The sequence below is a fragment of the Salvelinus namaycush genome, chromosome 2 (assembly GCF_016432855.1).
Source record: "Salvelinus namaycush isolate Seneca chromosome 2, SaNama_1.0, whole genome shotgun sequence".
Lineage (NCBI taxonomy): Eukaryota > Metazoa > Chordata > Actinopteri > Salmoniformes > Salmonidae > Salvelinus > Salvelinus namaycush.
The window spans coordinates 67533956-67549147 of record NC_052308.1 but is presented as its reverse complement, the minus strand read 5'-3'; the positions used below and the strand labels follow the sequence as shown (position 1 = coordinate 67549147).

General features: G+C 44.8%; 1 protein-coding gene across 2 annotated transcripts in view; it reads right to left on the bottom strand.

Annotated features, from left to right (window-relative positions):
* LOC120066681 (myosin-10-like) overlaps positions 1-15192 on the bottom strand; it is an 82446-nt gene that overhangs the window by 16144 nt on the left and 51110 nt on the right. For both annotated transcript variants that reach the window (XM_039018126.1, XM_039018134.1), the window contains 18 exons: positions 14924-15022; positions 13265-13408; positions 12967-13062; positions 11532-11650; positions 11071-11223; positions 9919-10092; positions 9542-9715; positions 8543-8657; positions 5324-5517; positions 4955-5076; positions 4745-4814; positions 4403-4563; positions 3923-4031; positions 3632-3763; positions 2903-3109; positions 2516-2653; positions 2008-2131; positions 1336-1507 (listed from right to left, as the gene is read on the bottom strand). In XM_039018126.1, the coding sequence (XP_038874054.1) occupies positions 1336-1507; positions 2008-2131; positions 2516-2653; positions 2903-3109; positions 3632-3763; positions 3923-4031; positions 4403-4563; positions 4745-4814; positions 4955-5076; positions 5324-5517; positions 8543-8657; positions 9542-9715; positions 9919-10092; positions 11071-11223; positions 11532-11650; positions 12967-13062; positions 13265-13408; positions 14924-15022 (2503 nt within the window). The remainder of the gene's footprint in view (positions 1-1335; positions 1508-2007; positions 2132-2515; positions 2654-2902; positions 3110-3631; positions 3764-3922; positions 4032-4402; positions 4564-4744; positions 4815-4954; positions 5077-5323; positions 5518-8542; positions 8658-9541; positions 9716-9918; positions 10093-11070; positions 11224-11531; positions 11651-12966; positions 13063-13264; positions 13409-14923; positions 15023-15192) is intronic.

Below are 15192 nucleotides of genomic sequence, written 5' to 3'. Positions count from 1 at the left end.
TATGTGGTCTCAGTTTCCCTAATCAAAAGGGACGTAATTGAACGTGACACCAAATGTGTTGCTCATGAATATTTTCCACTAAATTAGGTCTGAATTGGCTTCGGATTACAAAGAATGTTAAATGAACAATCAAGCTAAATTGAGGTAATACTTGGATGCAAGTTGACATTTTCTCCTTCTTCCAAGAGACAGGTCTTTTTCAAGCCATACCCGGTAATGTTTTCCTTGAATCCAGCAGTCCTGTTCAGAAGCTATTAAAAATAAACGTCTGTGAAGTACAAACAGATTCCGTGACCAATTCCCTCTGAGGTGTGAGACGATCCGTCATGGCTGCCATGCCCAAGCTGAGATTCCTTTTCCTTTCCGTTGGGAAATGCAGTGAGAGACTTGGATGGGGCACATCATCAATCTCTATCAATCTGCCTCGGAGTGTGCGTGTATATTATGTCTCTAGTGAGGGTGATAGCCAGCATACCAGCACGCACTGCACTAAGGAAGGCATTAGTTAAGTTTAGAGTGAACCGATGCCACTGAACAACTAAGCAGCTGGACTGTGTGGCTGCTTTTACATATTTAGTTCAAAGCCAACATGAGGGTATGGGCTCACATGAAAAAATACTATAGTATACTGTGGTTAAATAATATTGTATTCACTGTAGTGTTTTTGCGGACTTTACTGTAGTGTACTGTAGTATTTACAATCTACTGCACTGTTGGAACTAGTAACGTAAGCATTGCGTTACTGCTATAACACCTGCAAATCTGTGTATATACTATAGTCATTACTGTCGTGTTTTTGTGGTCTGTAGCATACTGTAGTATTTACTATACTACAACATTCTATACTAAGTTCTACACACGATCGAGGGATTCTATAGTGTGTACTATAGTATTCTACAGTATACTACAGGATTCTATAGTAAGTACTGTAGTATTCTATAGTAAACTGTGGTATTTTTTAATGCGTGTGTGTGCCCGCGGGGTCTCAACTGCTTGGGCCCTGTAGAGTGGACTGTTGCTATGGGGACAGGCGATGGAAGTGGGAGTATGTGTGGGTGCACATCTAGCCGGTATGGTTTACTGGACCACAGTAGTGGCCGGGCAGGTTGGGCCGGTTGCCATAGGAACAGGCAACATGCGCGGTGCAGGCCTGCATGGTGGGCAAAGCTCATCTAGTCATCATCTATTCCCCTTATTGATCCAGGTAGCGTTCACATAGTGCATCCTCCATTTCATTCACCGTTTCAAAACATTTTCTCTTGTATGGTGCAAACTGAACACAACCCATGAATGTTATTGAGAATCCATTTTGGGGCTGGAGGGGGAGTATCTCACCTGGACAGAGCGGCCTGTAGCTCCTCCTCCTTCTTGGCCAGCTGGATCTTGAGCTCCTCTATCTGGGCCTGCAGCTCAGCTATCTGGTCCTGGAGGTCCGTGGTCTCAGCGTCTAACTTCCTCTTGGCCTTCTCCAGCTCCTGGCGACTCTTCTCCTCCTTCTTCAGGCGCTCTGTTGACACACACACACACACACACAAACACACGTACGCAGACAGACACACACAAGGTGGAAGGGCAGCAGAGTCAACCAAACGATGAAAATAGATGTTGGACCAGCACTCAAAAGTATCCACACGAACATTCCACTTAAGCAGAAGTAACCAGATTCTTCAGCTTGGTAAGCCATTAAGTCATTGTGGTGTCCGAACTGAAATGTAATTCCTATGCATACGCAGAATCACATTACCAGAGAAGTCTTAATCTTATCTAGTCTGTAGTCTCATCTTAATGTTATTATATGCAGTTGAACGTCTGCCATGTTGAGGGAGTTACAGTAAGTTCTACAACTTTCCTAGATTCCTTGCATCATCAAAAGGCTTTGGAGAAGAATGCCTGACGGGAAGGACCGTGGACCTTCTCCTCCAATGAAGGTAGAGAAAGAAAGCAAGGAAGAAAGAGAGCAAGGAATCGAGGAGACCAATTGAGGAAGAGCCACAGTGAAGCCTTTACCTTCCAGGTCGACCATCATCACCTCCTGCTTGTTCTTGACCTTGCCCAGGTTCTTGGCCTTCTCCTCCTCCTCCGTCAGCTGGGAGGTCATCTCGGCCACACGGTCGTCCAGCAACTTCTTCTCCTGTTGGGTGGAGAGAGGAGAGGAGAGATGTAGAAAACGGTAGAGAGGTTTAACAACAGGGGTCTGCAACATGTGGCTCCAGAGCCGCATGTGGTTCTTTAGCTTCCCCTTCATGGCATCTTGTAATAAATAATTTGTATCAGATTAAGATCATTTTAAAAATCTCTACTATTTCCTGTACCCTTCAGGGTTCTATACAGGTCTAATACCTAATTTATGCCTTCTGCTTCAATCAAATGCCCGCTACCATCCGCACAGGGTTCCGCGTTCAGTGTTGGCAGGGGACATTCGATATTACGTCTTCTGGTTTTGTTCGAGAGGACTTAGCGGACGGTGTGGAAGCAGAAGGTGTAAATGAGGCTTAAGTGTGCAATCTTCTCTGACCTTGAGGAACTTGGAGTTCTGGTCCTCCAGCAGTAGAATGTCCTCCTCCGTCTTCTTGATCTTGGCCTCGGCCGTCACCTTCTCCAGCTGCAGCTTCTGCCTGGCTGCCTCCTCCTCATCTAACTGCTCCTCTAGATCCTATGGATAGACAGTGGACATACCAACAGAGACACTCAGTATCTTCAGCACAAGGATATGTATTGCAATGCTGAAGTTATCAATAGTTTTAGTGAGAATGAACTCCATCTAAACCAACATTAACTCATTAACTGATGGTGTGTGTGTGTGTGTGTGTGTGTGTTTGTGTGTGTGTGTATGTGTGTGTGTGTGTGTGCGCAGGTGTCCATGCTGCATCCATATGTGCATATATGGCTCTCTCTCTCTGACCTGGATGTGGGACTGCATCTTCTTCTTCTCGTTCTGCATGCTCTGGTTCCTCTCCTCCTCCTCCTCCACTCTGGACTCCAGGTCGTGGAGTATCTCCTCCAGCTCCTGCTTCTTAGCGGCCAGGCGGGCCCTCATCTCCTCCGCCTCTGCAAACAGCTCCGTCTCCGCCTGCAACTGCTCTGCAAGGATGTTCTTCTCCTCTAGGAGCTGCGGGGGACACAGAGGATAGAGAGCAACGTTTACCTACGCTTCTTTTCTAGATGTTATTCGATTAGAATGTCGAAAGGTCAAATCTCCTCAAGCCTATAAAAAAGGTGCTATCTAGGACCAAAAAGGGTTATTTGGTTGTCCCCATAGGGGAACCCTTTGAAGAACCCTGTTTGGTTCCAGGTAGAACCCTTTTGAATTCCATGTAGAACCCTTTCCACAGAGGGTTCTACATGGAACCCAAAATAGTTCTACTTGGAACCAAAAATGGTTCTCCTATGGGGACAACAGCAGAACCCTTTTGGAACCCTTTTTTTCTAAGAGTATACTACTCAACCTTCAAACCCAGTGGCTGGACTTCTACTACACAGCATTAACTATGGAAGCCAACAACATTCAGAATGGCTGGAGTAAGTTCATATGTTGTTTTATCTCCAGCAGTGCATATTTCAGAAGAATAGCTAGATTGAGGTATGGAACCATGGTATTGGGTTCAGGTACGGGCTCCAGGTTGTAACTCACCTGTTGGTGTTTCCTCTCCATATCCACCAGCTCTCCCTCCACCTTGCTCTGTCTCTCCTTCACCTTGACCAGCTCCTCGTCTTTGGCCTGCATCTCCTCCTCCTGCCGGGTCACCTGGAGCAGAGGTTTCACCTGGAAGGGAAAAGGGAGGAGGGTCCCATCAAGGTCAGGGGAGGGAGGAATGGAAGAAAGGAATAGGATAAGGTGTAGAGAAGTGGTCATGTGAATCCTGTTAACAGTGGGTGTAGATGTGGTCTCACAGCACTCTCCACCAGTAAAACCCCCACTCACCTTGGTGAAGAGTCTCCACCACTGCCAGTGGCGCAGCTTGAGGTAGGCAGCACAGTTCCTCTGGAGGACCTTCAGAGCACTCAGCTGCTGCTGCTTCTTAGCAAACGCCCTGAGGAGATGCATAATTAAGAGACTGATATCACATACAGCTTTACTTTCACTACTTAACTTGGCCACAGCTGTATCCCAAACCATAACACACACAAGATCATTGTGACTTTATACAGTTTTAGCAACTTCATAACTTATCTGTACTTATGCCCCATTTTTGTGAGTTGCATTGAAATCAAAGGGCATGAACATGCCTCAGTAATGAGGTGAACATTTAAACTTACTTGATTGAGTGATAGCGGACAGACAGTGGGGCTGCTGAGTCATGGTACTTACTATGTAAAGTGATTTGAAGTCTGGAAGTCTGGAAAGTCTGGCTATATAAATATGATTTCAGTTATGAATCAATTATTAATCCTAATGACTCACTTGCGTGCCAGGTAGCCGCGGCAGACAGACTGGAAGTAGATGATGATGTCAGTGATCTTCAGGTCTCTCTCCTCCTCCAGGTGGGCCAGGACTCCGGTCCTGAAGAAGATCTTACTCTGGCCGATACGGAACAGGTTGGGGTCCAGTTCCAACGCTCGGATCTGTTACAATACACAGGAGAATACGAGTAAATGAGGAAAGTCAGCATGCAAATCAGATCTTCGTTGTTTGTCAATGGTACCATTTTAAACAGGGTGGTGCATTGACACAACTCATATTTTCATGAGTTTCAACACTTTTGCTTATTGTGTTAGTTAATAGATAACATTGAAAGCCCTTTACCATCCTCTCGCAGGCCTGTTTCCCGTCCATGAAGCCCTTGGGGATGGCATTAGGGGTCAGGATCTCGTACCTGGGATAAATAGAGAAGTATTAGGAGTTAACACACTGGCATATGCCCAGAGATCACTGTAAGTGAGGGCAGTCTAGTCGGCTCACAGTGAAGACAAAGAACACAAGCACAATAGTTATGTGTCCTGTTTCCGTGGTTACCTCTGTCTGAACTCCTGGAAGACGATGCGGTTGGGGAAGCCCTGTCTGCAGATACGGATCCCCTCCAGAACTCCATTACACCTCAGCTGGTCCAGAACCAGATGGGGCTCCAGCTTACCAGCCTGACATGGGAGAGAGACAAAGTGAAGTGTTGTAAATAAATAATGCAAAACCCTGGTACAGGTGTACAAGCAAAGACTATTACCTATTAACCTTGTGTCTACAGAAGGCCTAGCAATATATACTCAGAGAAAACCCTGAAATTAAGAGATCAATTCAAGTCTCACCCCTTCTGTTGGCTATAGTATAGAACAGGTGGCCTGGTATAGTTAGACTGACATGTAAAGTATGACAGGATATACTACTCACCTTCTTCTCGTGGTTGGGGATAATACAGCGGACGAAGTTGGGGTTGGTGTTCCTCAAGGTGGCCATGAGCTTGGTGAGGGACTCCTTGTAGAGCTGGCCCACCGTGCGGAACATGCCCTTCTTGGTCTTGTAGGTGGCTCCGAACGTCGTCTCCGCCATGCCCGCCACCTGGTCCAAGCCCACAATGCGGTCCACTGGCGAGAGAGGGAAGGAAAGGGGGTTAAAAGGGGGGGGGGGGGGGGGGGGGGGGGGTCGGACTTGGAGAGAGGTGTTGGGCGCTAAATCACAGACAGACAGACACAGGATGCCGGGAGTAGCAGCAGCCAGCAGCAATGTGTGTCAGCTGCAGGTGTAGATAGATGAGGACCACTAGGTATGACTGGCAGCCTCTGTGGATTTGTGGGCATGGGGCAAGGACAGGGCAAGAGGATCACCTAAAACTGTAGTCCCGGACAAGCACAACTGATTCAACATGTCAAGTAATCATCAAGCCCTCGATGAGTTGAATCAGGTGTTTTTATCCGGGGCTACAACAACGATGTGTGTTGTTGGGGGTACTGGAGGACTGGAGTTGGGAACCACTGCTATACAGTATACATGCTTGGTTCCAGGGTCTGTATTCGTAAACGTTCTTCAGGCTCGGTACAGCTGATGAGGGGAGGGATGGTTGCTAGTCTTCTTGAGCACTATGTTCTCACACTACTCCTTTCAGCAGTCATTCAAAGTGACAACCTTTTAGGATAACTACAAATGAAAGGCCTATTCTTTGGTATGAAACAAAAGGCATTGATTTCACAGCCTGGGACCTTTCGTACACGTTGGCTTTTTTCAACATATTAGCATAATCTGACAGTCAGTCACACAGGGCCACATCATATCCATAACTTCAGATTCACAACATGCCTTGTTTTATTTTGGTGTGTCATTATTGCTGGGCTGGTGTGTTGACAAGCGTCATATTTACAACACGTTGCATAAAACAGTTTTGATAGGAGGCATGCTGATGAATTAACAATTGTTTATCCAAGAGTCCATACAGGTAATTTATCAAAATCAAACCTCCAACTGTGTTATTAGGCTCCTAGGGTTTCAGGCACTCCAGGAATGTCCTACAAAGTTCCAGACTTTTTGCATTCAGTCTGTAGATATTGTACCACTGTCACACCTGCTGTGTATCAACGTCTATAGTACTGTAGAATCGGGCCAAGAGAAATGCCAAATACTACATGTGGTTCCAATTCTCTGCTACTTTGAAAAAATAAAAGGGGGAAATGAATGCCATTAATCTTTCCTCAGTCAAGCCTCAATTCTTTAATTCCCTTTACGCTTAAATATATGCCTTGGAAAGGGAATACAACCCTTAATAAAAAATACAGATTCCAGAAAGGAGAATAGGCTTTGGTTCGAAATAGTGAATAACCAGTGCTCTTAACCTTTCCACCATACTGTAAGGAAGTGGTCGAAATTTACACTATTGTTACCCGGAGGAAAATGGGGGAGGCGCATGCTTTTTCAATTTCAGTCAGGGGGAGGGTTTAGTATTTTGCACATTTGTGGCCTGCTGGAGGTCATTTTGCAGGGCTCTGGCAGTGCTCCTCCTGCTCAAAGGCGGAGGTAGCGGTCCTGCTGCTGGGTTGTTGCCCTCCTACGGCCTCCTCCACGTCTCCTGATGTACTGGCCTGTCTCCTGGTAGCGCCTCCATGCTCTGGACACTTTGCTGACAGACGTAGCAAACCTTCTTGCCACAGCTCGCATTGATGTGCCATCCTGGATGAGCTGCACTACCTGAGCCACTTGTGTGGGTTGTAGACTCCGTCTCATGCTACCACTAGAGTGAAAGCACCGCCAGCATTCAAAAGTGACCAAAACATCAGCCAGGAAGCATAGGAACTGAGAAGTGGTCTGTGGTCACCACCTGCAGAATCACTCCTTTATTGGGGGTGCCTTGCTAATTGCCTATAATTTCCACCTTTTGTCTATTCCATTTGCACAACAGCATGTGAAATTTATTGTCAATCAGTGTTGCTTCCTAAGTGGACAGTTTGATTTCACAGAAGTGTGATTGACTTGGAGTTACATTGTGTTGTTTAAGTGTTCCCTTTATTTTTTTGAGCAGTGTAGGTCCCGTGACCAAATGATTAGGTACCTATACCATAACTACTCTCCGGGAAGTTGAATAAATTGGTCTGAAAAGCCCGTATTATTGTTATGTTGTATTTTCTTCATGGTGTAATCATTAAATAATTTGAATTGAACAAAACAATAATACAGGCTTTTCAGACCAAATTCAGTCTAAGTAGGCAGTATCTTATGCTAGCAGGAGTAGAGCATTGATGAAAGGTATTGCCATCCATTAGCCTATTGACTACTATACTAGTACTGAGACATAGACGACCAACAATGACATGCAGCCTAGAAGCGATGGGAGCCTCTGTATGGAGGTAGGCTTCACCATGCTGCACTGCTAAGCCATGGATCTACATCAGCATGTCATAACATAAAACGTCATCTATCTCTATGAGCAACACCATGCTGCGCTGCTAAGCCATGGATCTACATCAGCATGTCATAACATAAAACGTCATCTATCTCTATGAGCAACACCATGCTGCGCTGCTAAGCCATGGATCTACATCAGCATGTCATAACATAAAACGTCATCTATCTCTATGGGCAACGCCATGCTGCGCTGCTAAGCCATGGATCTACATCAGCATGTCATAACATAAAACGTCATCTATCTCTATGGACAACGCCATGCTGCGCTGCTAAGCCATGGATCTACATCAGCATGTCATAACATAAAACGTCATCTATCTCTATGGACAACGCCATGCTGCGCTGCTAAGCCATGGAACCTTCTACAGCTACAGTCATAACATTTACCTGGAGGCTCATCAAGACTAGTGACATTGTTCTGTATCTCTACGATACAGAGAGACAGGGGGATAAAAACACCTGACAGAAGAGAAAATAAAAACAGAAAAAGGCGAAAACATAAACAGAGGTTAGTTAGTAGGCTGAAGTCCGACTGATTACTATTCGTACTATGTTAGCTAAATAAGCAGCAGACATTGTACATTGACAATCCCTAAAACAAATAGGCCTAAATGATGATGAATGAACCAATCTAAGTAATCATAACTGTTAATCATCAAGCCAGTGCTAACACATTCCTTCTCTGTTAACCATGTGGACAGGACAGGGGACATAACTTACCATCTTTCCAGAGCTCGGACACAAACTTGTCAGTGGACTGGTTGAGCAGCGTGGCCACGTTGTCATTCAGGGGGTCCATGTTCTTCATCAGCCACTCATCTGCCTTGTAGTCCACCTGGGGAGGTCGGGAGAAGGTCAGAACCATCCAGGCCGTGAGAGATATAAGCAATAATTGCCCTTCCGGGATGAATAAAGTTTATTGAATTGAACTGTCGGAGAGTGGTGATATACAACTAAATGACTGTTGAGGTTCCAAATTCATTTCACTAGAGATGACATAAGACTCCAAATCATTCCAGGAAAGTGTGTTGTTTAAAGACGACGTCTGCATAATATTGAACAGATGTGGTTACGGTGTACCGCAGGACTGCCTGCACTGGAAAGGGCCCGGGTCTCTACTGCGCAACACTGACTGGATGCTAGAGAAACTAGCCAAACCTCCTCCCACGTATCTGATACATAAAACCAGGATGATACTCCTGAGGAATTTGAATACCACAGAGGAGAAGTTGTGCATCTAGAGTGATACAGCAGTCAGAGGTTGATGGGAACAGAATAGGGGCTAGTGATGGAACAGACATGCCTCAGGACACATTATAACAGTGGCTTTCCAAAAGGACCTGGTGTGCCTCCAAGACCACTACAGGGGAAAACCTCGGAGAAATCAGAAGATCTGGAAGGTCTAGAAGTAAGTCCTGCAGCTTGAAAGGACCTGGTGTTCCTCCAAGAACACGACAAGCCAAAGGCTCTGGGGTCTACAAGTAGTGCAGATGACGTAATCCAAAGTAACTTGTAAGTGGATACATAAAAATAGCCCCGAAAACTGCCTCAGAGGGAAAAAAATCGGTCTATAATCCACCCCAGTGTACATGTTAAATCTTTGACTCTCAATAGTTTTCTGGATTTTTACACCAATCTTTGGGTTACATTTTTTTTTTTTTTTTTTACTATCCCTTAAACTATCCTCCACCACCTATGTGTAATCTCACCGGTCCGTACCTTGCCAGCGTAGTGGATGATGCAGAAGTCAGCCTTGTCCTTTAGCTGTCTGGGCTTCTGGAACTTGGAATGGGTGCCCTGCTCCTGGACCAGCTTGTCGATGAACGTCTTGTCCGTGGCCTTGGGGAACCAGCACTCCTCATCCAACAGAGCCAGTACACCAGGAGGGTTCGCCTGCAGGATGACAGCACACAACAGGCCCGTGTTCAATAGGACGCCGGGGAAAAATGGAAAACGAATTGTTTTAGTTAACTTTGTTCCTTACCGATTCACTCTGTTTCAAAACGTTAGCTGCTCATTGAACATGACCCAAGTATCGACAACAGCACAACACCACAGGACACACACACACATACACTCACTAAACGGATACTGACCGGCCTCTCGATGAGGTCGATGCAGGGCTGCAGGTCCAGGCCGAAGTCGATGAAGCTCCACTCGATGCCCTCCCTCTGGTACTCCTCCTGCTCCAGGACGAACATGGTGTGGTTGAACAGCTGCTGCAGCTTCTCGTTGGTGTAGTTGATGCACAGCTGCTCAAACGAGTTCAGCTACAGGAGAAAGGCATACAAATTGATTTGATCTTTTCAGAACTCAGAAACTCAAGGAACTTTGTCTCAAAAGTGAAGAAAGCAGTAAGATGGACCATTTCTTAATTCATCCCTAGGCGGAAATTGATTTGTAAGGAGATTCAGATATGTGAAATCAACAAGACTACATTATTTCATTTATGAAACACCAATGAATACCACTTCTCCATAGCCAAGATTGTGAGATGCCTTCAGCTCATACTGGCACCGGTAACCTAGTGCTTTTTACAGTCTTTGTTCTGAACTATGTGGGTTTTGTCTTTTTAACCAATAAGCCAAAACAATAACTGCAGCTGATTGATTTTTGTTTGCTATGACTAAATTGATCCCAGGGATCGTGATTTATTTTCCTGTTCTTTTGGCTCAACATTACAACGCTACAGCCAAAGCTCTTAGTGGGGGAATAAACAGCTGCCACAAACCAGAAGGGAAACAGACATGTTGGGATTTCAGCACAAGATTTAGTGATCTTGGGATATCGAGTGTTCTATCGGCGACAAGGTTCATGTCAACAATGTCTGAACGAGCCTCTTGTTGAACGAGCCTCGCACGATAACTATCGTCTATCAAGTCATAGATCAACTAATGACCTTGGTGTGAATGATATAAAACTAAATGAGGATGACACCCAAGAGGCATTTTTAGAAGTGCTGAGATTCCCATCATTGACCTTGAGGAGGGAATGGGTTCAAAGTGCAATTGGTCCACAGGATAAACGATCAGCTGTTTCCCAAAAATGTCAATCAGATCATTTTCCCACGAAAAACGTCCTTAGACCATTCAGATGACCAGTTCCATAGACAGGATGAACTAAGCCAAACCAACTCCCCTCTCTCTTCTCTAGCTGTTTTCTCTGTATCTGGAAGAGATGGAGAGACCTTGTGGAGGCCTTATTTGCCATGTATTTAAGTACCTGTGGAGGCCTATGCATTTAAGTACCTGGAAGATCTCAAAGCCAGCGATGTCCAGGATGCCGATGAAGGAGGCCCCCTGGCGTTTGGTACGGTCCAGGGCCTTGTTGATGCGGTGGACCAGCCAGCGGAACAGACGCTCGTACGTGGCCTTGGCCAGAGCCTCCACTGCAAAGTCAGCCTAGAGAGAGAGAAAAAGAGAGAGAGGGGTGGGGGAGAGGTGGAGAAAGAGAGAGAGAGAGCGAGAGAAATATGCATTCCTTATTAGATTGTCTTTCTCTGGTATGACTTGGCAAGTGAGTCTGCCATTCTCAGCCTTGGGGTCGCACGGATAGACCTCTCTATTGTTATAAATCTAACACAGAGGTGGACGGGAAACACACCCCACAGTACTAACATTATCCTGATCCAGAGTCAGCAGTACAGTGAGTCCATAGAGGGGTGATGAGTGAAGCAAGGAGAGCTTCTGTGGTGTAGTGTGTGTTTTACCTGTTCTTTGGTCTGGGCCTTCTGGACGTAGTCTCGTCCCACCTTGATCCTTGGAGACAGGATGGCCCGCGTGAACTCCATCACGTTCAGCCCCAACAGGTGGCACAACTTCTGGGCCGCTGGTAGAGCAGAGGAGGAGGAGGAGGAGGAGGGAGATAGAGGAGGGGTGAAAAAAGGGAAAACAGTAGTAACATTAAACGTTCGTTCTCAAGATTTGATTACAGACAACACAAATAACTTTACAATACTCAAATATCCCTTACATAGACTTAAAGCAGTAGCAGGGAAAAAAGTAGCAACATTTGAGGAGTTAAATGTTATTGGGATATGATTATATATATATATATTATATAGACCCGATGGATAACCCTATAATCCTCCAATTCCCATAAACGCCAGTGAGTTGGAAAACAGTAAAAACCATATAGACTTTCCACCACCGCTTGAGACCACCAGAAAATACATACCACTGGCAGCAGGCCACAGCTCCACATGGTCGGTAGCTAAGAATTACATTCTCCCCCTTCTGCCAGAAGTTGCTCACATTTGACCGTTAATGGTAAAGAATAATAACTAAGAACTGAAGGGAGTGACTGCCTCCCCTTGCCAGTCCAGTAACTCTAAGGTATGCCTGGAGCAGACCTGGATCCAAATACTATTTGAAATATTTAAAGTACTTTGAGCATTGGCTCTAGTCTGTCTGGAGTGTCAGGAGAATGGGGTTTGCACTTTTAGGACTTTTGTATTGGTTCCATTGCAAAATGCAAGCTCAACCAACCACAGCTTAAGTATTTGAAATAACTTAGAATAGTATTTGAACCCAGGTCCGGACTGGAGCTCAGGGTAGGGGGTAGTTAAACACACAGCTATTTAGAACACCCGTGGGTTAACAACACAGACTTGATTTAAGACGTGTCAAAGCGCCTTTTATGATATTTGTCTTTGGATCTGGGGAGATGATTGAATTTTAAATATTTGTCACAGCGGGAGCTTCTGGAGAGGTAAGAATGATACATGTGTATCATTTCCAGGGGTAGAGTTGCCAGCGCAGAGCCTGCTAAACACATCTGCTTCTGTCCTAGATCTGTTTTCCACATTTGGTAATAACTGGCTGGGCCACGGCATTGACACGCACTTGCTACCCTCTCCTCTTTAAATGCCAGGAATGCAGCAGTAACACACGCAGTTGAGGCAACGTTTTCGTTAGTTTTTTCTTCGAAGTAAAGTAGGGGAGTAAATCTGAATAATGATGTTGTTTGAAGGTGGGTGACAGGGCCAGGAGAGATGGGAAGGTTAAATCGTTAAGAGTTCTGACGTCTGACTCGGGCTGGTTAGCACAGGTCTGGGAGGAAGATGAGGAAGAGAAAGATATGGTCTGAACGTGAGAATGTGAGGAGCTTCCTTGACATCAATACATGCGACAACTGCCAACTACCTGTGTTCTCAGGCATAGAGGCCTGGTCTGAGTTCCTCTCCTTCTTGAAGACGACGTTCCCAAACTGAAGCACGGAGGAGACCACCTTCAGCATGGCTGCAAGCACAGAGAACGTTATCATAAACTTACCATGAACGGCACACACTGTGTTTGTTGCAATACATGGAACTGTTATGAGCATGTAAAGTTATAATAATTACTGTAAAGCTGTAAAGTGTTGATGTAAAAAAGGGCTTTAAAAAGTTGAGACAGACAGACAGACAGTCAGTCAGACAGATGAGAGTGAGGATGGTGGTACCCAGGATCTCGTCGTGGGAGAAGCTCATGATGTGCATGGCCTCCATGGTCTCCTGGAAGTTGTCTTTGTCCTGCTGACCAGGGACGGTAATGTTGCCGTTGGACAGGAAGCGGTAGCTGTTGAAGCCCTCCAGGAGCAGGTCCGCTACACAACAGAGGAAAGGGAAATGACGTTGAGATTAGAGGTCGACCGATTAATTGGAATGGCCGATTAATCGGGGCCGATTTCAAGTTTTCATAACAATCGGAAATCGGTATTTTTGGGTGCCGATTTTCCGTTTTTTTGTTTTTTTTTAACACCTTTATTTAATCTTTATTTAACTAGGCAAGTCTTATAAAAACACACTCTTATTTTCAATGGCGGCCTCTGCCTCGCCCGTGGACGAGGCAGAACGACAGATTTTTAACCTTGTCAGCTCGGGGGATCCAATCTTGCAACCGTACAGTTAACTAGTCCAATGCTCTAACACCTGATTACATTGCACTCCACGAGGAGCCTGCCTGTTACGCGAATGCAGTAAGCTAAGGTAAATTGCTAGCTAGCATTAAACTTATCTTATGAAAAACAATCAATCAATGACTGTCATTGCTCCATATTTAGCTAAAAGAAATCCAGGTTAGCAGGCAATATTAACCAGGTGAAATTGTGTCATTTCTCTTGCGTTCATTGCACACAGTGTCAGGGTATATGCAACAGTTTGGGCCGCCTGGCTCTTTGCGAACTAATTTGCCAGAATTTTACGTAATTATGACATAACATTGAAGGTTGTGCAATGTAACAGGAATATTTAGACTCATGGATGCCACCCGTTAGATAAAATACGGAACGGAATAAACGTTTTGTTTTCGAGGTGATAGTTTCCGGATTAGTCAAAGGTATATGGTTTAGAGAGAAATAGTCGACGCGTTATAATTCCTGTAATAACGTGCGGCTGAACTTGAAAGGGGTTCCTTCATTATTTTACCGTTCATGTCTTCCATAGAGAATGTCTTGATCTACTTCATATAAGGTCTGTGTTTCGCAGAGGAGCAGACTGACAGGGGACCATGCAGACAAGCTCTGCTTTCTGCACTACAACCCAAAACTTCTTAACTGGGAATATTGAAGACCCATGAAAGCTCGTGGTTCGTTTTAACATATGTTCTCATGTTATTTGAGACTAAATTGATTTTATTTATGTATTATATTAAGTTAAAATAAAAGTGTTCATTGTTCATTCAGTATTGTTGCAATTGTCATTATTACAAAAATGTGTGTGTGTGTGTATTATATATATATATATATATATATATATAAATACATATATATATATATATATATATTTTTTTTTTTTTTAATCGGCCGATTAATCGGTATCAGCTTTTTTTGTCCTCCAATAATCGGTATCGGCGTTGAAAAATCATAATCGGTCGACCTCTAGTCGAGATAGCTGGTCCGAGGTCACAAAGAACAAAAGGCAAACATGCATTTTTGACAGACAGGTGATGTTATTGTGATACTAGCTAGTGAACGACACTGAGTCTGAGTGGGTTTCAAGACACCTCAGGCCAACGGCTAGAGAAACAATGTTCTGCATGTCAGAGGGTGACTATTCTTTACAGAGGCCATATGGGTCCGCGTCGTTGAAGTTATGCTGATGATACATATCAGACTACTTACACCTGAGATGTTCTTCCGCCCCACACAGCAGCTGGTAGAAGATGTGGAAGGTGCGCTCGTCTTTGGCTTGGCGAACAGCTCTCGATTTCTCCAATAGATCTGTCCCATCACAGTCAAGGAAGGGCAGCCTTTATACAGTAAAGAAAGATATTAACCCACTAGAGTAGATTTATGCGGCCCCGCGGGAATCTAATTAGCATAATACAACAATCCCCATCAAAATCTGTCCGTTTATGTAAATTATTAATATCATAGCTTGCATGGAACAT